General features: G+C 47.2%; 1 protein-coding gene across 2 annotated transcripts in view; it reads left to right on the top strand.

The window, feature by feature from the left end:
- Positions 1–21,314, top strand: part of TMEM94 (transmembrane protein 94) — a 48,091-nt gene extending 26,777 nt beyond the window's left edge. Inside the window, exons 11-32 of one of the 2 annotated variants that reach the window (XM_041486623.1) lie at positions 1,091–1,147; positions 3,016–3,120; positions 3,725–3,889; positions 4,126–4,335; positions 4,502–4,817; positions 5,547–5,720; positions 8,957–9,059; positions 10,250–10,467; positions 11,641–11,822; positions 12,023–12,161; positions 12,782–12,897; positions 13,763–13,862; positions 15,267–15,375; positions 15,909–16,098; positions 16,589–16,666; positions 17,059–17,144; positions 17,618–17,699; positions 17,993–18,147; positions 18,419–18,513; positions 19,619–19,712; positions 19,954–20,124; positions 20,948–21,314. In XM_041486623.1, coding sequence (XP_041342557.1) covers positions 1,091–1,147; positions 3,016–3,120; positions 3,725–3,889; positions 4,126–4,335; positions 4,502–4,817; positions 5,547–5,720; positions 8,957–9,059; positions 10,250–10,467; positions 11,641–11,822; positions 12,023–12,161; positions 12,782–12,897; positions 13,763–13,862; positions 15,267–15,375; positions 15,909–16,098; positions 16,589–16,666; positions 17,059–17,144; positions 17,618–17,699; positions 17,993–18,147; positions 18,419–18,513; positions 19,619–19,712; positions 19,954–20,124; positions 20,948–21,020 — 3,018 coding nt within the window. In that variant the 3' untranslated portion in view covers positions 21,021–21,314. The remainder of the gene's footprint in view (positions 1–1,090; positions 1,148–3,015; positions 3,121–3,724; positions 3,890–4,125; positions 4,336–4,501; positions 4,818–5,546; positions 5,721–8,956; positions 9,060–10,249; positions 10,468–11,640; positions 11,823–12,022; positions 12,162–12,781; positions 12,898–13,762; positions 13,863–15,266; positions 15,376–15,908; positions 16,099–16,588; positions 16,667–17,058; positions 17,145–17,617; positions 17,700–17,992; positions 18,148–18,418; positions 18,514–19,618; positions 19,713–19,953; positions 20,125–20,947) is intronic. The other variant, XM_041486624.1, reaches the window with a different exon arrangement.
- The last annotated feature ends 1,436 nt before the right edge of the window (positions 21,315–22,750 follow it).

Raw genomic sequence — 22,750 nt, 5'->3', positions numbered from 1 at the left:
GTCCAGACCTGCTAATTTAAACATATTTACTTTCTGTAGCTGGTGTTGGAATGGAAAATATTTCATAGTTATCATATGGTATGATTGTATCACTGAATAAGGAATAGCAATATTTATTTAACACGTCTGCCTTGCCTACAATGTCATTTGCAATTTCACTGTCTTTAACAAGCAGTGGTCTGGTTTTAATTACCAACTGGTATACTTTTCCTTATTTTTTATGTTAATTCTTACTTCTATTTTTCTAAAACTGGTCTCTTATTTTTACCATGGGATTGTCGCTTTTTTAAAAATTGTAACAAAATATTCTTAAACAGTTCCTAATTATCCTTCGTAGTTCTCAATTTAAATGAATTCTGACATATTTCTCTTGGCTTTTTTCGGCTTTGTTGAACTGATCCTTTTTCAAATGCCAGATATACATTATTATTTGGGCTATAGTTTTATTTGCATATAAATGTAATTGCCATGGTCACTTGTGTTTGTGAATAGGCTTAAATTTAAACATTTTCAAGATTACATCTAGTGTGGAATACCTTTGTGCTGAATGCTAAAATTGAGTTAGTGAATTTCTCAGGGTAATTCCAAGAGCACCGTGGTGGTGCCCTGCTATAATTTCTTTTCATTTCCTCTCCACATCCCATTCATATTGCCTCAGTCCTCTGTGTCCATTGTGTTCCAGGCACCTGCTTTTCCAACCCATCTTCCAGCCTCCTTCCTGTAACTGACCCATAAAAGTTAAAATCAGATCACTCAATCCTGGCTCTTTCTAACTAAAAATAGCCACCCAGAAAGATCCTGCTCTGGGTCTAATTGCTATTATTTTCTCTGTAGACATTTAGGTAATGACTGTGTGTTCCTCTGTGATGTACAGCACCAAGCACTTTGCCTGTGCTTCACAGGTAGATAAAAACAGAGTCCATTAAAGACGTAATTGCTTTGATGAGTTATCGGTCTGCCTTGGTACAGCAATTCCCACAGAGCAGGACTCCTGCTTTCTCCTCCCTGAAGGCACATCCTGTGGGAAGGATGTTCCTCATGGCACATTTCTGAGCACAATTATAGTAACTGGTCTCTTCTCTTGCTGCAGCTTGCTAAGTTTTCAGAGGACACTCTCAGCAGCTACACAGAGATGGTATCTTCTCAGGTACTATTATTATGAATTGTTTTCCTCCATCTTCACTGCAGAACTTCATGATATCCTTTCCCTTCCTCTCTGATCTCCTGCTTGTTGCTAGACCCTTTTTACTTGTGTCAGTTGTCCATTGTCACTCATTTGTTGCTTTAATTTGCTGTGCATGCAGGTTGCATGTCTTTGCCCTCCATCTCCCCATGTAAATACTGCTGTGCTGACTAGAGTTTGAGGTGACCTCAATACTGAGTCCAGTTGGGCTTTTCTGAATATTGCAAATGGTTTGAAATCAACATTTTCTGTCCTGGAGACAGTACCTCTTTCAAGTCCTGTTCTAGAAGTAAAATAAACTTTGTATGGTGTGTGTCTGAACGAAGTGAAGTATTTTGCTTGTACCAGAAAAACTTTGTTCAAGCCAAAACTAAAACCCAGAGGGAACAGTGGTCAGCACCCAGACCAAACTGCAGAGGGGCCATGGGATGTTCAGGCTTTTTAAAAGTCTGATCCTGCTCCATAGGCTTCTTATCAGGCTTAAGCACATTATTGGTGCTTCCAGAGCTGGGGCAATTAAACACTCAGGAGCCTTTTTTCTAGGGAAGGAACTACTCTGGCCACTCTATAAATTGCATCATCCAGGTTAAACAGGTGGGTAGAGGAAAGATACTTCTCTATCTGGTGTTAAGAGATCCCCCTTTCCATGAGGAGGCAGATGGACTCCAGGAGTGATTAAAAACCCCTTGATATGATAAGAATCAATTCCTGTCTCCTTGCTCCCAGTCACTCAGAGGAGTGACACACACGTGTTTCCTTTGCTGAATATTTTGTTGCCTTTCTGTGCCAGTTCATCATTTAGCTGAGATGTTTTTCAGGTATTAAATGGGGGTGATTTTAGCTGATCTGCCTTGTTGAGGAGATCTGTTTCTTTCCTTTTGTAACATTTTTGCTTAGAAGAAACGGGTTTAAATAAGAGCATTTTTTTTCTTGGTGATAGCTCCAGATTGTTTTGCATACTAACCATTAGGATCCAGGGAACATGATTTGAGGAGCTTTGGGGGAAGTGCTCTGCAGTCACAGTATTCCAGAATAACAGCTAAAAAGCAGTAAAATAACACAGTAATTCAATCCTGGTTTTGCTGGCTTTAGGATTGCCATAGGAAAACACACAGCTCTAGTGCTTGGATTGATTACTGCCATCCAGACTCTCTCTGAAACACATCTGTGTAGAAAATGAAGGGTGCCAACTGGACATTTTAATTTTGCAAAATATCTCCTTCTTTCTGTTCCATTACAATTCCTTTGTAAGAATGGAGTAGTCAGGGCACCTTGGCTTTGTTTCTGATGTTATCATTGCCTCTGTAAGTAACCTTGAGCAAGTCACCTCACCACAGGGACCCCATCCTTTACCTGATTTGCAGCATGGTGATGGGAACTCAAAGGCCTCAAACTCCACAATCCAAGGATAAAAACACCAAAAGTGACAACTGATTCACTTGAAAGGAACTCACTTCAGAATTAACTTCTGTGGGGGCTTGAGTCACTTCAGGATAAAAACACCAAGAGGTGACAACTGATTCACTTGAAAGGAACTCACTTCAGAATTAACTTCTGTGTTTTTGGGTAGACAAGAGGTAGTTTCAGTGAATTCTCAATTCAACAATCAGACTGACTGTTAGCAATCAGTGGAAAGGGAAAGAAATGCTTTTCCCTGAGCACCAGCTCTGTATCAGGTAACAGGTTCCCACAGAGGCTGATGTCTATCTTACAGTGTATCCCTGTGTTGAAAGTGAAAGCAGGTAATGTCATACTCCCTTTTTCCCTCCTCTCCCTTCATCTTCCACGGAATGAGTCTCTAACTGGCTGATGTCCTCTGCTTCCCTCCTCAGGAAATGATACGCTGTATCTGGAGCCACTTCCTCTGTGTCTTAAAAGGCAAATCCCCAACTCTGAGCTTCACTTCCAGCTTGCTCCACAGTCTGGGATCTGTCACTGTGAGTATTGCTGGGTTGTCAGAAAGAGGAGCCCTGTGAGGATGCTTCATTTGCATCATTCATGTCATCGTTCCCTGAGCACAGACTGCAAGCAGTTCACTGTGCTGGAATTAGAAACCCTTCAGGCACCTGTCTTTATAGAAGAGTTTATAACTGTCCTGTCATGTCCAAGCACATTTACAGGCTAAAACAATAGTTTGAGATACTCTGTGACATCTGACAGGATGTCTATATCTTCCAGCCCTAGTTCTGGTTAAATTATCCTCTTGATTCCTGTGCAGGAACCAGCTGGTTTGGGTCCTGGTAAGGTACAAGCTGTGAAATAGGTTGAATAGTTGCTTCCTTCCCCTAGTCTTCATGCCTAGTTTTGTAATATGCTGGAGTAAAATTGATTTTAAACAACCCATCAGCCTTGTTAGAGCAAGGAATTTTTGGATTTCTTGGAGTGTTATTAGGTGCAGTTTCTTCAGAGAGCAAGTTGGTGAAGGAGAGACTTATCTATCCTCCCATGTGTTTATTAAAGTCATTATATTTACAACTGTGCATGAACACAGATGTTTTCACTAAAATTTTGCTTTCTTGTGGGTGTTGTGGGATGTTCTAGGTGCTCTGCTGTGTCGACAAGCAGGGGATTCTTTCCTGGCCAAACCCCAGCCCAGAGACTGTTCTGTTCTTCAGTGGGAAGGTGGAACCACCTCACGACAGCCACGAAGACCTGACTGATGAGCTTTCCACACGGTCCTTCTGCCATCCTGAGATGGAAGATGAGGTGGGTGATCCTTAGTCCATAATGTAGTGTGTTGGCTGCAGTCATAATTTGACTGATACACAATGTGATACTGTAGAGGGGCCTTGTAGAGAAGTCCTGTGCCATATTTCTTTGCCTAAAGATGAAGAAGCAAGCAGGGATCCTTTTCTACAGGAGTCCTGAAGCAGCAGGTGGATCAGCAGTGCCTTGTGTTCAAGTGCTGAATCATCACCCTTTGCTCTGTTGGTCTCCCACAGCCCCACGAAAGAGATGCTTTGCTCTCGGGCCCCCTGGCAGACACAGTGCACATGGCCAATGAACAGGAGAGGAGCAACTGGTCTGGTGATGCTCCAAAGGCTCCTGAAGCCCCTGCCCACCGAAAGCCAAACAGCAGAAACAAACATCCCTCTGGATCCAACGTGAGCTTTAGCAAGGACACAGAGGGTGGAGAGGAGGAACATACTCAGGTAAGACTTGGAGAGGCACACGAGTAGGCTTTTATGGAGCTGTAACACCAACTCAAACCCATAGGGTCCCCACTGTTTGGGAGTTTAACTGGGAATTCCCTGCAGGATTCTAGGCTCAAGCTGTATTCATTGTAACAAGCTACAATTTCTCTGCTTGTTGGACCAGGTTGTTGGGGACAGCGAAGTGTTGGCTTGTGAAGCTGAAGACTTTGTGTGTGACTACCACCTGGAGATGCTCAGCCTGTCCCAAGACCAGCAGAACCCCTCCTGCATCCAATTTGATGACTCCAACTGGCACATGCACCTGAATTCCCTCAAGCCTCTGGGCCTGAACGTGCTGCTCAACCTGTGCAACGCCGGCGTGACCGAGCGGCTGTGCCGCTTCTCCGACCACCTCTGCAACATCGCCCTGCAGGAGACTCACAATGCTGTGCTGCCTGTCCACGTGCCCTGGGGCCTCTGTGAGCTTGCCAGGCTGATAGGTGAGGAGCGACTGGATGAACAGACATGGAGAAATCAGAGCTGTCAATAGACATTTAATCCTTGGAGAGCATGAGAATATTTCCCCAGTTCTGTTTGCTGAGGAGGTGGAAATAGAGAGCTCTGTTGTTGTTTGGTTGCCAGAAGAGTTTGCTAAAGAGATGGCTTTTGGCAAGTTCTGACATTGTCAGTGCTATCCAAGGAACAAATGTTACCAAGGATAGTGCCAGCCAGCCCTGGCTAGGCTTCATATTCTCTTGGTGTGAGTCTGTCAGTCTCATCAGGAGACAAAGAATACCTGCTAATGAACAGATACCTGGCCTGTCTTTACTGTAGGGCTTTACAGGGAGTTTGGGGATAAATAATGTACATCAACTCATTTTACAGATGAGAAAATGGAGGCATAGGGGTAGTAAGAGGTTAGGGGTAACGCTAGGATTAAAAACTGGAAACTTCAACTCACTTCCCTGCCTGTGCAGTGATGTCACAGTTACTCTCGTCAGTAAACAAGAGCATGAACACTGTAATTACTCATCTAGTCCTTTGGAGTATTTTTCATCCAAGATCTTGAGCCATATTTACATAGGTGAACTGTGAGCACAGCTCACCTACCAATTGCTGTGGAGGTGTGAGAATGAGCACAGGCAAAGTGGGTGGCACAGAATCAGGAGAAGGGACTTCTCTTTTGCATTGATTAGAGCCTGATTTTCCTCCTTTTGTTCATGTTTCAGGTTTCACACCAGGTGCTAAAGATCTTTTCAAGCAGGAGAACTATTTGGCTTTGTACCGCTTGCCAAGTGATGAGATGGTTAAGGAAACCATCCTGGGGAAGCTTTCATCCATCACCAAGAGGAGACCCCCCCTGAGCCACATGATTAACCTGTTTGTGAAGGACACCAATACCAGTAAGGCTGCCTTTTTCTCTGGGCATCCACTTGGCACAGGGGGAGCTTTTCCTCAGAGAGCCCAGAAAATGTCTGGGCTGGAAGAGCCTGGAATCACTGTGGGGTGCTGCCCCTGCTCTGCCCATGGCCAGTGCAGATGTGATTAACAAAACTCAGTGATCATCTGTGGTATTCTTGGTGGGGGTGGGGGGGAAGGGAATTCTTCCCAGCCTTGGCTCACTCCAGGATCACAAATAATTTAAAAAAATATTTTAGATAATAGTAGACCTGTTTTCTGTGAACAAATGGCAATACAGAGTGTGGTATGGGTTTATTGAGTTTTTAATAGACTTCATGATGGTAGTGAAACTAATACTGCACAGGGTTGAATACCACTTTGGGTTTTAGTTAATAATGCTCATCCTTCTGATAAATCATAAACCAATATCTTTGTGGGTTGTGTAGTGTATTATATTACACACTCCTATATTGCATACTAAAAAGAATTGACAAAACTCCCATGCAAACTCAAAGTGACCATGAATATAAACCTCAAGTCATGCAGACTTCTCCACTCTTTCTACGCTTTTCTGCTCTCAGAGGAATGGGCTAGGATGGAAAGGATGTACAGCTGGCTGAGGTCTTAAAGCACCTCAGAAAGATTTAACAGCTTGCCTCTCAGAGCTCTTAGTCTCTTTGTAATTCCTTAAATTGACTGAATTTGGCTCTCTAGAGTTGACATATGTTCAATATTGAGTCTGAAATATGATCATTGTGCTGGCCAGAGTTTTACCAGGTTAAATTGTCTTCTCTCACCCACTTCTTAAATTTTTGTCTTTATCTGGGGAGGAGCTTTTACATTTGTTCTTATTGCTGCTATCTTGCCTTCGTAAGTAGGAATTGTTTTGATGCTGAGATTTTTAGTGTAGAGAAAAATCCTTTAATGTTGCCTCATTTCAACTCCTTATCCTCAATTTTAAACGGTTTAGGTTAGAGCCTGGAGCTCAGACAAATAGGTGTGACCTGGATTATGCTGTCTAGAGTAAATTCTAAGAGGAATTTTGCCAGTTGGGTTTAGTTAACCATTGGAACACCTCTCACACAATAGTCTTGTCCCTTAAAATTTCCTAAAATACTGCCATTTTAGAACCAGAAATACTGGATTGTGCAGATAACATTGGATGAAGTCAAATGGCTCTGTTTATGCAGAAGTCAGACCAGATGATCATAACTTACCTCTCTCCACACATTATTCGTGAATAAATCTTGGAATCCACCCACTCCCATGACATGCTTGCAGCCAAAGCAAGATACATAAATTCTACAGCTGTAGCAGAAATAGGAGGCAGCTTATCTGTGTGTTCCTTACTATTCTATTGAAATACGTGTCTCACCATCTGGCAGTGTCCATCCCAGATCCATAGTAACCACATGGAAATGAGGTGCTCACGATGTCTTCCGCTGAGGAAAACGGCTCCATACCATCTCTGTCTTCCTTTGCTGGAGCTGCACTGCTCCATTCCTTTTGATCTGTCTCACTGGCTCAGCTGGAGCAGTTTGGTTCTTGCCAATGAGTCCCTGCAGCCATGAATGGCTGTCATACCCCCTGCCCTATTCATTAGTTTTTTTTCCCTTTTGCCAGAGAAATCCTGGCCTGAGAGTTCATGATTTGGGAAGGGAAAAGGCTGAGCTCATTTTACTGGCAAGGACAGCTCAGTGAACTCCTTGCAGTTTACAGTGTCTGCAGTCATTGCCACTTTTCCCTTAGCAGGGCTGTGGTGTGGGATTCTGGTGGGAATTAATGGGAAATGGATTGCAGTTGCTGACAGGCATCAGTGTGGGTACATCTGTGCATGTGGTCATTGCAAGCTCTTGCTCTGTGTCCAGGACGTAGGTTTTGCATGGATAAACATCTCTTGTTCCCTCTTTTCGAGCAAGAACTATCTGACCTTAGGAGCAAGGTGGGAAGGATTAGGTGTTTATACAATAAAATTAACCAGAGCTCTGCACAAGTGCTCCTTTGTGTCCCTGAGACAGGCTCCTCCTTTCACACACAGCTCTTATTCGTCTTGGAGGTTTGTTATGCTGATAAACTTGGCTTGTGATGACTATTTATAGCAAAAGCAGAGAGCTGCTATGTTTTGGAAAATCCTCCAGTGCTCCTGCAGGTCCCTTGCTGGTTTGTGTTGAGGGGATATTCTTGGCTCTGGGTTTCACCTGCCAGTGTGAGCATTAGCAGTCAGCAACAATGCCTGCGAGAAGCCTTTGGGCTCATTTTTCTTGGCAGTGTTTTGGGGTTTTTTTTTTCATTAGCTCAGCTTTGAAGCTATTGGGGGCAAAGTCACAGAGCAGCTGGAGGAGGGAAGGGAGACTCTACGTGCAGGAAATGTTAATGGGTTGATACAAATGAGAGGGAGCAGGAGGTGTGGAGGGGAGACAGCCCCAAGTCCCTGAACTTGTGTCCCGTGCCTGGGACCTGCATCAGGGATGTCACACACCTCTGAGAAAAACTTTTTGACACCTCTGACTACAAGAGGGAATAAGAGATTTTGAGTCTGTATTAGAAACTAAAACAGGGGGAGAAAGAAAAGCAGGACAAACTGTGGTGTCCGTTGATTTTCAGTTCTTCCCTAAAGACAACATGAGTTACTTTTTTAGAGACTCTTATATTGAACTTTTCACCATCCTGATTTAAAACTTTTTCAGGGTGAAAATGTGAAACAGGCTGTTATCTGGCAGGTCACACTGTCAAATTATCTTCTGCTACTTGAATGAAAAGTATTCCAGAATAGCTCTTATCCTTTAGTTCTACGTCTGGCCTAAAAATGAATGCACTTTGCAGCATAGGCAGACTTTGATCCCCGTAGGCCCATCACTGCTGCTTGTACTTTCCAGACAAGAGGCACAAAGGAATTTCTCTTCTGCTCTGTGGGATGCAGGAGCAAGATATTATCCCACCTTTATAGGAGCAGTATTGATACACAGGGTAAGGGGAGAAGAGGAAGGGACTGCATGGCTCATATTTTATCACAGCCTTGTTTGAACCCACAAAGGGCAGTTGCAGGTGCATCATCAATCCTGAGCAATTTCTTGATGGAGACTGGAGACTTTCAGCAGAGGAAAAGGGGATATCTGGAATGCATCAAAGCATTTTGTGTGAACACTCATGTTTTAACAAATAAGGGAGCAGTTGGTGTGATATGCCCTTCCTGGGAGCTGTATATGTGATGCTGACTCATTGTTCTCCTACACTTCAGGCACTGAGCAGATGTTTTCTCATGGGACAGCTGACATCATCCTTGAGGCCTGCACTGACTTTTGGGATGGTACTGACATCTACCCCCTCTCTGGCTCTGACAGGTGGGCAGCTTTCTCATATGGGGCATTCAGGAGCTGCAGATAAAATGCAGAGGGAACCTGGTCACTCTGTTAAAATTCTTTTTGTGATGCTTGTTAAGCTTTTTAAGAGTTTCAAGTAGGTTATGAACATGAGCCATCTCTGCTTGTAATTAATTGTTATCATAGCATGTAAGAGATTAGATAGCAACAAGCATTCAGTTGAACTGGAAGAGCAAGGCACTTCTTACTGTATCTATTGGGATATTGTCCTCTTGTAAGTTGATTCTGACTGTACTGTGTAGTAGGGCTGAATTATAATCAGGTCATGCTGGTGGCAGAGGATTTTTTTTTGCTTTTCAAGAAAAATATGTTGTCCTACATGAAATGCAAAATGATCCATTGTGCCTGAACCAGTCCACACGATGCATCATGTCCTTGGAGTCCTGCTGCAGTACCTGACAGCGTGTGCTGCATTTTCATCTACACGCTGAATTGCTGTTCCAGTTGGTACAGCAGACCAGTAATGTTTAGTTTCACTGACTTTTCATATTGTTCTTCTAAATCTGCTTATCCTCAGGTGTGAAAAAACTGCCACTTATCCTTTTTGTAATATTGATCACGTTACAAGCAAATTAAAAATCTGATGTGTAGTCTAATTTGTTAACTTTGTGAATTCAGCTTAGAGAAGGAGCTTTACCTTATTTCAGTGACTGAATATTGACTAAATACAGCTCCTGGGACCCAGACTCTGAAAGGGGATAAGAGAAAAGTCTGCTCCTGCAGTTATCTCTGCCATAGATCCTGTTGTCAGAGTTGTCAGTTCCCTCTTTGGTGTTTATCTTCCGACAGATAAATTATGTCTGATGAATTAAGCTTCTGCTGTCATGCAGTGAACTTTCTTGGAGTCATCTGGCAGCCACATAGAGCATATTATATTAATAAGTGTATTTGGAGAGCTCTGTGTTCATACCCATCAATCTGATGAGCAAAAGGAAACATTCACCACTGCCCCTGTTGGAATATGTGTTCCTGTTGCCCTGCAGTGCCTGCAGCTTGGAGAATGCAGAAGCAGTAGGGAAAGGCTTCTTCAGACTTTCTAACCACTCTTTATGGAAGACGTTTTTCCAAACACATGGAACTACAGCATTTCTGTGTTGTCAGAAATGTGGCCCATTTTTGCTCACTTTTCCTTTTCTCCCTCTTCCACATAGGAAGAAGGTGCTGGATTTCTACCAGCGAGCCTGCCTGTCAGGATACTGCTCTGCCTTTGCATACAAGCCAATGCACTGTGCCCTGTCCTCCCAGCTCAACGGCAAGTGCATCGAGCTGGTGCAGGTGCCGGGGCAGAGCGCGATCTTCACGTGCTGCGACCTCCCCGGGACCACCCCCATCAAACAGAGCAGCCGCAGGAACAGCTGGAGCTCAGATGGTACGTGTGTCTGCTGCTGGCCCAGGGGCTGCATCTGATCAGTCCAGAGCTTGTAAGAACGTTGTTATTCAGAGCAGCAGATGGAAATTTGGAAGGAAGAGTTTCTGAAGTAGATGCGTTTTGGGAGGAAGTAATGATGTGGCAGCTGGTAGGGGTATTTCTAGTTAAGTTATTGAAGCTTACAGAGAAATTCCTCTCCTTGTGGGAAGTCTGTTTCTAAAGTAGGCTACAGAAAGTCAAGACTTCAGTACTTGTTTTGCTATTTGTCTGATTTTATGGAAATCACATGTGATGGGCTTTTCAAAGGATTGAAGTGTATAGTGCTATGCAACTATTGATCCTTCACAGATTTTGTTGCTGTACTGAAGGAACTGATTCCCACTAGATGAACATGACATGTACATGTCCTTTAGAACAGCAATGGAAACTGAGAAGGAAGCACACACCATTACATAAATCCAGGAGGCTCTTTTGGAAAACCAGTTTTAACCTCTTTCTGCCTTGGTCTCCCATTCTATAAAATGTGACTAGTGGGGTTTCCAACAGCTAGGAACAATTATGACTGTTTTCAGAACACTTTTGAGTCCCACCTGTGGCAAGCCTTGCATCTGTGTGAAGTGTTTTATTATTTTGTTTTTCATGCTGCCTCCAGCCCCCATTCACCACAGACTGATGTGGTGGTGATGGTGAAGGAACCCTGTCAAACAGCCTTTGCAGGCTTTTTGGAAGTTTTTGCAGGGAACATGATTCAGTTCCTTTGCATCAGCCCCTCGTGCTCTGATGCCATTGTGCATCAGCTAGACTTTCCATGTTGTTTAGGCACAGTAGGATGTGTTTAAAATGCACATGTGAACATTATGAAGCACACATCCTTGACCTTTCTACCCAAATTCCTTGTGACTGATCCCTGCCTTCTGTTTTATCTTTTTCCTTTTCATGCTTGCTGTTTCCCACTTGTGTTCTTGGTCTCCTGTGTGGGGATGTCCTGAAACCACTTCTGTGACTGGGTATGATGGGACAAATGGATGTCTCTTCATCTTTCCTCCTGTATTTGTGTTCCTGCACATTTCCTTGGGTGTCGCCTTGGTGGCCTCCCCACCACATGTCCTTTGTCTGATGCACATGTGGCCTCCCATGCCTCAATGGGATTGCGTGTTGCTTGCATGCTTGAAGAAGGGATTGGGGAAGTGATGGAGAAGGAAGACTGTATCCAGGCTCTGAGTGGACAGATCTTCATGGGAATGGTCTCATCTCAGTATCAGGCCCGCCTTGACATTGTCCGCCTCATTGATGGATTGGTCAATGCCTGCATTCGTTTTGTCTACTTCTCCCTGGAAGATGAGCTCAAAAGCAAGGTAAGCTGTCTTTGCTGAACCCCCTGACCTTGCATGGCCCCTGGTTGTCTGACTGGAGAATTTAGCTCTAGTGCAATCTAAGGTTAATCTGATTCAGCCTGCTAATGAGTCCAGAAGGTACCTGCATTCCAGTATGGCATCAGTCTGCAGTGCTCTGGCCTGGGAAGCCACTCTAAAACCCTTTGTCTGCTCACCCACAGGTGTTTGCTGAGAAAATGGGTCTGGAGACTGGCTGGAATTGCCACATCTCCTTAACACCCAATGGTGATGTGCCTGGCTCAGAGATCCCCCCGTCCAGCCCCAGCCATGCTGGCTCCCTGCACGATGACCTCCATCAGGGTGAGAACTGTGCCCTGGTCACTGTGAATGCCATGTGTTTCCTGGGTGGTTCTTTCAAACCCATTCATAGGTTCCTGTGTCCACACCAGACACATGATCTGTCAGAGCTTTGAGCACAAAACTGGATGAGCCTCAGGTGTGTGTGTAAGTGACATCACTTTAGATTTATAGCCTTTCTAGCCAGCCAGTACCAAGTTTTTGGAAACAGACATCCTTCTATGCACCAGCTGCCATGAATTTATGTGCTCATGAGTGCTTCTGGTTCTTGCTGGGGCCCTGGTCAAGCCACTGAAGGTCACTTTTCTGTGCATTACTTTTTTTTTTCTTACTTCAGCTGGGATTTCTTTATTCTCTTCCCCTAGAAGGACAGCAGAACAGATAAAGTATCATGTCTCAAAAGAGCAGAGACTAGGCTCACATATCTACCTCTGAACAGATTAGTCATCTAAAAATACTGCATTTTATATGACTGAGTGGGAGATCTGAGTGTTGCTAACCCAGAAAATCAGACTTCACGTTTCCTGGCTTCTGCAGTGCCACGTGCTTGTCCCACGTGGGTGGCACAGGGGTGGCAGAGGCAGGTTTGTGATTGTTGTTTATGCTGCTTCTCTCTGCTCCAGTTTCCCGAGATGATGTGGAGGGACTTCTGCTGATGGAAGAGGAAGGGCACTCAGATCTCATCAGCTTCCAGCCAACAGACAGTGATATCCCCAGCTTCCTGGAGGACTGCAACAGGGTGAGGGCCCCTCTCCCTGTACACCTTCTACTGTTGTCAGGGGCAGGAGTGTCACCTCAGTAATCCCAGAGGAAATTCCTTTTCAAAGAAAATCGGTTTCCATTGGGACCCCTGATTTCTCTCACCCTCTTCCAGCTTGGTATCTAGAGCCTGGAAATTTGGGATTCTCTCAGTTAGTTACTGTTGCTGAACAGCTCTTTGCTTAGGAGTTTAGGAGTGCAGGTTACCAAACTAGGGGTAACCTTGAGAGCTGCATCTCAGTTCCTCTGGGTCTCATGGGCTGGGCAGGGAGTGGGAACACCCCCACTTTCCATGCAGACAGAAGAAACATTCTCTCCTCCAGCTGTGAGCCACAGAGTGGTGCTGCCCGGTGGTTGGAGTGTGAGAACAGCCCTTCCTGCTTCAGAAAGACCTCACATGTACTCAGCAGAGATTACAGGAATATCAGAGATATAGATCAAAAAAAAATCTTATAGGCCTGGTTTTAGAAGGCAAGAACCCTTCTTGCCTTGCTGCAGGTTGATGTGGCTGTAATTGAAATAGATCCAGGTGCTAGAAGACAGCAGATGTGTCTGTCTAGATTCTCCACACAGGCAAAAAGTCCTTAGGAATCCTCGAGCACAGGTTTGTCACACTGACCTTGCAAACCCTGAGGGCAAGCACAGGCAGCTTGGCAGGTCAGTGCAGAACTTTATCAGAAAACTTTAGTCAGTGCCTTGGGAAAGCCAGTTCTGTCTGCTGGATCATTAATTTGTATCTGATTTTGAAGTTGTGTAATTCTAGGAATCATCATTGTCATTTCAGCAGTTCCCTCTGAAATGCCTCTCTCACATCTCCTGCTTAATCTGTCCTTTCTCTTTTTCAGGCCAAACTCCCCCGGGGGATCCACCAGGTGAGACCTCACCTGCAGAACATTGACAACGTGCCTTTGCTGGTGCCCCTGTTCACAGACTGCACCCCAGAGAGTAAGTGGCCTTTCCTACTCCTGTCCATGAATTCCTTCCCCAGCTCCTTGGTCTGGCTCATCCAAGTGTGGACATGGGTGAAGGGAAGGGGATACCTTCCAGTCATTTAGAAGGAGATATTGATATTAATTACCCTCTGTTGCTACCTGTGGGGAGCCAGGTGTTAACTGAATTTTAGTGCAGCTGTTGTCCAGCTGCTGAATTGGGCTGAGAACCACTCCTTTCAATTTGCATTCATAAGAGACACAAAAGCAAACATCCAAAATGCTACTGCCTTTCATTAAATAAGTGTTATCAGTGTACCAGGAGACTTTGATCTCTGCTCACAGCTCTTCTATAACTTGGAAATCACTTCCCAGAAGAATTTTCTCCTGGCAGTTGCTGTTAACACCTTCTGCTGCTTTGCAGTTTTTGATTGCAGGAAACAGAAAGGACAAAATCTCTCTCTCCCTCTGAGGTATTACTTAAAGAAAGGGCCTGAGTGCTCAAGTGGCAGATAACTGCCAAATCTCCACTAAGTGTGGAACATCATTATGATTTGCCATTTTAGTACCTCTGGTCACAGTTTCCACCATGTCAATCACAATCCAGTCTGCCTTCACACTTGGTGCCCAAATTTCCTCTCTCTGGCAGAAGTGGCAGCTCCCCCCTGACCCACCCCCTCACTGTGCTGCAGGTCTTTGTGCACCAGGCATTTGGTGAAGGTGTTTACAAGGGAACCTGCAGAGGGGAAGCTTGGGGGTTTTTTGCCAGGAGCATTCTGGAAAACCCATGTATACACAGAACACGGTGCATGGAGCTACAGAACTCAAATCAGATCAGTTTGACTTAGAGGCCCCAGGGATGTCAATAAACATATTGATAAAGGGTAGAGGTGGTGGTGGGTGGGAGTGCAGCAAGAGGGGTTGGCTCTGAGTATGGCTAAATGTGGCACTGCTTTTGGAGTGGTTTGTTACATTCCCTCCCTTTCTTTAGACTTGCAACAACACTAGTGATGTGCTGCTGAGTTTGAAACACTGTATTTATTTTCAGTTTGAACTGTTTATGTTTATTTCATTTCTGCTGTTTTCTAACAAGAGCATTTGATGCTGGAGCTCTTTTATGCACCCAGGCTGTACCTACAGCTCTGGTCTGAAAGAGATGTGCTGGAGATGCAAATCTCTGGGTCATAGTTCTGTGAAACAGATAATTCCTGCAGTGGCAGGTCTTTAGAGCACCTGGTCTGCAGTTAATTAACTATCTAATTGTGTGCTTTGACTGTGGATCTCAATGTACACAGTGGTGAGTATCAGATGGGGCAGTTTTAAAGAATCTCTGTGTTATCCAGGTCAGAATGAGTGTGAAACACTGCATTTTTGTGTGCATAATGACATAATGACTATTGCTCCTTCTGTCCCTCTGCAGCCATGTGTGAGATGATCAAGATCATGCAGGAGTATGGGGAGGTGACCTGCTGTCTGGGGAGCTCTGCCAACCTTCGCAACAGTTGCCTCTTCCTGCAGAGTGATATCAGGTGGGGCAGGGTCTGTTTCATCTCCAGTTGCCTTTGTCTTCATCCTAGCAAGTACCCAGCCATGGGTGACACCACAGCTGTGGGTTGTGCAGGGAGGTGCTCACAATTGCTCTGTCCATTTTGTCTACAAGAGGGAGATCTGGGGGGTTTGGATGGGGATGTCTGTTTAAGGCCCTTGACACGCAGAGGTATTTCCATGTCTGAAAGGAAGATAGTCTCTTACATGCTGGACTGTTGTGCCCCAGCTGCCATTACAGATGCTTCCCATTGGGTGAAGGAGTGAAAGTACCCCCTGGATCAGCCAATTTGTTGACCTTGTGCCACAAACCCAAATGTGTTCATTATTTCTCTGTGAATAACTGAAACTCTAGGGAGTTTGATCCTAATTTCATGTTATAGTTCAGGCTTCTCTACCTGAGCAAGGTGTACAGAGCATGGCACATAACAGAGTGACCTTCCAAGCTGGACTGCAGTGAGACAGTTTCCTTTCTGGGATGAGGCCTTTCACCAACACCTCTGTGTTGTCCTTGCAGTATAGCCCTGGACCCTCTCTACCCATCCCGCTGCTCCTGGGAGACCTTTGGCTATGCCACCAGCACCACCCTGAGCAATGGCTCTGAGGAGCTCACCCCTCTGCAGCTCTCAGGGCAGCTCAACAGCCTGCCCTGCTCCATGTCCTTCCGCCAAGAAGAGAGCACCAGCATCATCAGGCTCATAGAGCAGGTGAGCCACCAATCCTCACATCCAGGGGCTCACACTAGCATTCTGCTTGAGGTGCCCACAATGCTGCCAGCAGGAGCTTTGCTTGTGTCTCCTGGCCTTTGTCCAGGAAGCACAAGAGGGAGAATCTTCCTGCCTGACCCTCCTGGTCCAAGGTGTAGGGAGTAGTTTGGAAATGGTGCCTTATGGCGACAGAACATGAATATTGTTCATCTGGATGAAGTATAATCTTGCAGAGATCCCTAGCCAGGCAACAATGCAATGTTAAGGAGAAGTGAAACCCCAGAAAAGCCAGGAGTTTAAACAAACTTCCCCCTTGGCTAAATCCTGCCTTTCCTTCAGAACCTCTCCATGTAGGCAAGAGACCTTCCTTGTTTGCTTTCAGTGTGTCCAGATCCTCTCCCCTCCCACTTCCCCTGCAGGCCACATGTTGTGCCCCTGCCTGCCAGGAGCTGCTCCCAGCAGGGCTCTGAGGGCTTGTGCTTCCTTCCAGGCCAGGCATGCGACCTACGGGATCCGCAAGTGCTTCCTCTTCCTGCTGCAGTGCCAGCTGACCTTGGTTGTCATTCAGGTGAGTCCTGGCCTGGCTGGGCACAGCGTTTGGCTCAGAGGACAGCAGGGCTCACGTGGATATGGGTGGCTGCAGTGGGGCAGCCTCGAGGGAGGAACGTGGCCTTCAGTCAGGTTTTCACAGTGTGTTTGGGGAAGTTACAGGTGGAGATTTGGTGATCTCAGCCTGTGCTGTTCCTTCTCCCTGATCCTCATACACTTACCTTCAAATCCTTTTTTTCCCTGGAGAAAAGCATCCCCTGCAGCTCCTGCCACAGGAACATATGGAGGGGCTGTGCAGTGGCAGCCCAGTTACCAGTTCATCCCAGTGTTTCAGAGAAGACAGAAGCATTTTGGGTTACAAGTCTGTCCTAGCACTGCTCATGCTCTTCACTCTGGGTTGTTTCTGTCCAGTTCCTCTCCTGCCTGGTGCAGCTGCCCCCCATCCTCAGCACCACAGACATCGTGTGGCTCTCCTGTTTCTGCTACCCACTGCTCAGGTGAGTCTGTCAGGGTGGAATCTCCTCCCACTCCCCACAGGATGTACAGAGCACTCCCTCAGCCTCACTGTGTCCATGCTGAAAGAAAGCTGACTTCACCCACAGCATGCTAAGAAGGCTGCAAGGGTTATTCCAAGCATTTGCTTTGGACACTCTTTGACAAAGTGCTTGGAAACAGGGACAGGAGCATCTGTGTGCTGCTGTGTTAACCCCTGCCTTGTGTGATGGAAAGTCTGGGGTGTCAGGTGGAGGCCAAGGTACCACAGGTGGTTTTTTTCTTCCTTACACATTTGGAAATCACTTTTCTCTCTGTCTGCACCTGCCATGAATAACACCTTTTACAGCATATGTAAAGATAAGTGCCAGTGCTTCAAGCAGTCTGAGTAGGTTATTTGGGTTCAAATGTTAGATAAAAGCACAATAGCTCTGGTGCCTGAACACGTTACTGAGACACTTAACTTACCTTTCTCCAGTATCTCGCTCCTGGGCAAGCCTCCCCACAGCTCCATCATGACCATGGCAACCGGAAAAAACTTGACTTCCATTCCCAAGAAGGTAGGTGGCCCCTCAGATTTAAATTGTCCGTGCATTTTTCTCTTCAGTTTTGTCCCAGTGTTGATGCGTGGCTGAGGCACTGTGCCTTCCTAGCTCGCTCAGTAAATTGATCCATGGCATGAGCCAGGGAGGGAATCCCCTGTTCCAGCATGCCCAGAGGGCAGATCCTCAGTGCAACATCTCATCTGTACTTCAGCTGGTTTTTGCAGCCACCGATTCTCTGATGGTCCATGGGGAGGAGGTTGTACCAATGACATGGCCATGTCATCCTCCTTCCTTTCCCATTTTCACAGACTCAGCACTACTTCCTGCTCTGCTTCCTGCTGAAATTCAGCCTGACCATCTGCTCCTGCCTCATCTGCTTCGGGTTCACCCTGCATGAGTCCTGCAAAGGGGTGAACACAACCAGCCTCAACCTCACAGCCTGCTCCTCCATCATGCTGCACAGGTGAGGAACTGGGCCTGGCACACGCATCCCTACTGCTCCTGCCCTTTCCAAGGAGGGCTGATTCCAATCCTCTAACAAGCTTCAGCCTCTTCCATGACCCACCAGGGCTGTAGCCTTGACAGCTACATCATTGCCCACTGTCACCTCCTTGTACCAGGACAGCCTGAGCTCACACACAGATTCCTCAGCTGTTAAAGGAGGACATGGTCCTGGTGGGAGCTGGTCTGTTAAGTGCCCACTGTTGACTTTCCTGTGTTCTCTCATTCACTAGCAATGCTTATGGTGCTCCTGACTGGTTTGGGACATTTTCCAATGCTCTCCTGGTAGCCCAGAAGCTCACAGCTGGCCTGATTGTTTTGCACACAGGTAAGTCCCTGTTCCCAGAGCCCCATTCTCTGCTCTGGGGGAAAGCTTGCATCCCCTGTCTCTTTCTTCACCCCCTATGCCAGAGCACAAACTTCCTGATAGAAGCAGACACTGCAGTGGCCTCACAGCACAGGCACAAATCCCCATCTCACTAAACATCACCCTGGCAGATTAAAGACAACACCCTCAGAACTGATTCTGCTTCCTACCAGCCTGGTGAAGTGCTGGTTCTGTCCAGTCTCACCAGAAGAGCCAAATCCCTTTTGCCTTTTGGGAAGTTAGTAGCAGCACGTAAAGCTCTCCGAAAATATTCCCTCCTTCAAAAGTGTTTATATCCCTGCTGCTGTTCTGTGAAGTACCCCACTGCCTTACCACAAAGGGGACTGATGCAGCTGTGACTGTTTGAGAGCTGGAAGCCTTTTTAAACCTCTGGAGGGGTGTGGAGCCAGCTCCTGGCTGACCCTCATCACCTGCACCCGTTGCCTGGCAGGGTAGGTCCAGCTGCTCCCTGAGATCGCTGAAGGGTCTCAGCTCCCTGACCTTTATGTCCCATGGTGCTTGGCAGAGCACTGTGTCTTGGCATGTGCAGGTGTCCAGTCCAACAGAAACGCTTCCAGATTTGATCTCTGTCTTTGGAGAGAGTGGGTTGCAGCACTTTTGTGTCCCTGAGACCACCGAGGCAAGGCAGGGGTGCTTTGCCTGGCAGCTGTTTGGAAGAGCCCAAATAAAAGCTGAGCAAATGCTCGGTCCTGTACAGACAGCCTTGGGTCTCTGGCTAAATCTGTCTCTGGGCTGGAGCTTTCCTCTGTTGCAGCCCTGGAACAAGGACACACCCAGCCCTGTCCCACTCCCCAGACCTGGGCCTTTGCCTGCTCTGTTTTAGCTGCCAGGCTGTGAACAACTGTGTGCAGTACAACTACTGCACTGCCCCACCTGCATTCCAAGGACTTGGAATTGCTGTGAGGAGCCTGGTCTGAAAGAGCCCTGAATGGTAGGCTGGTTCCAGGGACATGAACCCCATATCCCTTGGAAGTAACAGGTGTTGATATACCTTGTAAAGTGCTCTATCTGTGTGTGATGCTGAATAATCCCCTTTTCTCTGCAGTGTTCATATCCATCACCCATGTCCATCGCACCAAGCCCCTGTGGAAGAAGAGCCCCCTCTCCAACCGCTGGTGGACGCTCACTGTGGCTGCTGTGTGAGTACCCACAGGCCCTGGGAAGGTGCTCCAGGGTGCTGGAGCAAGGAGGGCCCCAGGCCCACTCCAGCACCAGTTTCTTGGTGCTGAGGAGAATCAAGTACATGGTACTTGATCTCCACTGCTGAAGTGGTGAAGGGTCTCTGTTGTGAGCATTTCATCTGGGCCTGAACCCTGATCTGCAGATCCTGGGAAGCTTGTCAGGTCTGCTGAGATTTGGTGTGTTTGTTCTTAATCTTAGAGTGCTGGGGCAAGTGGCACAGACTGTGTTGGACCTGAAACTCTGGGAAAACCTCAACTCTTCTTTGACCTTTAACCACGTCTCAATCTCTCCAGTCGCATGGCTCCTGGGTTTTCTTTCCTTGGTCCTTGTGGTTATCATCAATGAGATTGTCAAGCTGCATGAAATCAGGTATGGGGGTTGTAGGGAGGATGGGGAGAAAGGGCTGAAGCCTCCTTCCAGCCTGGCCTTGAGCTGCAAAAAATAATGATGCCCAGGGAGCAGGGTGGGGAACAAAAAGAAAAAGCTGACTGCGTTGTGTAAATCACCTGGCCACTGTGGGCAGGCCCACGCTCCACCTCCTAGGGAGGAAGTGCAGGGGAGGAAGGAAGGTCAGAGAAGGGCAGTGGCAGTGACTGGGAGCAGGAAGGGAGAACAAAATTTCCTTATCTCAAACCAAAGGGAGGGAGACAGCCAAGGTCTATGCAACACCAGGATGGAATTGGGGAGGGCTGTTCTCTCCATCTTGTCCCATGAGGACAGAGAGGCATTGAATCACAGCAGAGGAAATGTGCCTTCACACAGAGCCTGGACTGTGGGACTCGTTTTCAGGGGAAGTGGCTGAAGCCAAGAATGAGTAGCAGGCAAAGTGACTGGCTGTTCTTCCCAGCACAGGGAACAGCCAGAGTGGCAGTCAACACTAATGAACATTGATTCAGGAAATGGGCTGGGAGGAAAAGTGGGGATTGCAGGGAACCCTAATGGGGATGGAGACACCATCTCAGTTCCTGCAAAGGGTTTCTGGACCTTTCTGTGCCGTGTCTGTTGTCCCTGGAGATGGGATTTAGCTGGATGGGGTAGGACTGAGACCATGGGCTGCTCTCTGGATTTGATTCCCTTCCTAGGCTACTACAGGCTTCCCTGCTTTTTGGGGCTAGCAGCTCAGGAATGGCAGTGGAACAGCCTTAATCTTTCACCCCTCTGCATACTGACTCTCTTCCTTCTTCTTCTCCAGGGTCCGTGTCCGTTACCAGAAGAGGCAGAAATTGCAGTTTGAAACCAAGTTGGGGATGAATTCACCATTTTAAAAGCACTCAGCTCAAGTTCCCTAGAGCCAGGGCCAAACAGCTGCTGGGAGAGTGGCTGCACCAAAGGCTCAGGGAATTTTCCATCACACATGCAAACCAGACAGCCTCCTGGCAAAACTACACCTGCACCTTCCCAGGGCCCCAGGCAGGGAACCCCCACAGGTATGCAGCCCCTTCCCAGCCTACCAGGTACCCTCACAGGAACCTGAAGCTCTGGTGCCTGTTCAGGCTGCTATTCCTTTATTTATTTATTACTGGAGGTATTTGTTAGTATCATGGTGATGCTAAAATGAAGTGGCTCCTTTCCTCTTTGTGAACAGATGGGTTTCCTGGGCCTGGCAGGAGAATCTGGGACCAGTAGGGCTGCTGAAGCAGGAGATCTCTATTGAAACCCGTTTTGGTTTTCCACTTCAGCCTGCTCTCTGTGTGTGCATGCCTGTGCATGCCCTCCCCGCCTCCCTGCCCTGTGTCCGGGGCAAAGGAGCCATTCCTCGTGCAGTCCCCAGAGTGCTGGGAGCTCACATTCCCGAGGGGACAGTGGGAAAGGGTCTCTGGACAGCCGGGCTGGGCCAGCCCTGCCCTCTAGTGTCGTTGTCACAGCCATGTGCTGGCGGTGTCAGAAGAGGGATGAGTAGGGCTTTGGGAAAAGCTGCCTGTGATCCTGTTCTGGTGCAGAGGGAGGGCAGCTCTGCCTGCCTGCAGGGAGCCAGCATGGCTCAGCTTCCTGCAGCCCTGTTGAACCAGCTTTTATGTTCTTTAACAGCCCCCAGAGAGGTTTTATAGCTGTTGTCCTGTTTGTGATCCGAACTGCTCTTCTGCTTCAGTAATGTGCCTGCTTGAGAAAACCACAGCTCAAGATAAAGCCTGAGCCCTGACTATCCTGCCTTAGAGGGAGGGGATATCTTTCCAGGCAGGATATCTGCAACTTGCAGTTGTGACTAATGCAGAGCTGGTGAATGGCTCCTTTCCCAATCCCAGGGATTGTGCTGCATCCAGTTCTTGCTCCCCAAGGCACAGGGAGCCCCGCCCAATCATGTCTGTCTGTGATAGTGCTGGGAAGTCTCTCCCCTCTGTGCTAATGCCTTCACACAGAACCACAGAATGGTTTGGGTTGGAAGGGGCCTTAAAGCTTATCTTGTTCCACCCATTGCCATGGGCACCCTGCCATGGGCAGGGACACCTTCCTCTGTCCTGGGGTGCTCCAAGCCCTGTCCAGCCTGACCTTTAACAATTCCAGGGATGAGGCAGCCACAGCCTCCCTGGGCAACATCTGCTCAGTGTTTTTCTGGAGGTCTCTTTCTTTGCCTCCCCTGAGGGCTGTGGCAAACTGTGATCTGCCCCAGTGCAGCACAACTCCTGAGCTCAGACCTCTGTCCTGGGAGCACTGGTCCTGCTGTGGGCTGACAGCCAAGGGCCACACAGGAGCACACAGGCTTGGCTACCAGAATATTTGCAGGTCATGGAGGTTGACTGTAGTTCTAAACACTGACTAAAGCTGGTAAATCCCGGCCCTGGTTTTGGTCCCAACATTGACACTACAATATTTGGCTGTTACTTCCTCTTTGGTACCTGAGATTAACAAGTGGCAGCTGATCCCTCCTGGGCAGGCAGGGAGCTGGCTGGAACCCCCAAACTCTGCCCTGCTGCTCCATCTTGTCTTCCTCACTTTTCAGCCTAAGCAGAGAGCACAGACACGGCTGAGTGTCTCTAAGCAATACCCTCACCCTGCA

Source organism: Pyrgilauda ruficollis, unplaced genomic scaffold (genome assembly GCF_017590135.1).
Source record: "Pyrgilauda ruficollis isolate IOZ18807 unplaced genomic scaffold, ASM1759013v1 scaffold77, whole genome shotgun sequence".
Lineage (NCBI taxonomy): Eukaryota > Metazoa > Chordata > Aves > Passeriformes > Passeridae > Pyrgilauda > Pyrgilauda ruficollis.
The sequence above is the reverse complement of the archived record's forward strand: the minus strand, read 5'-3'. Positions and strand labels throughout refer to the sequence as shown.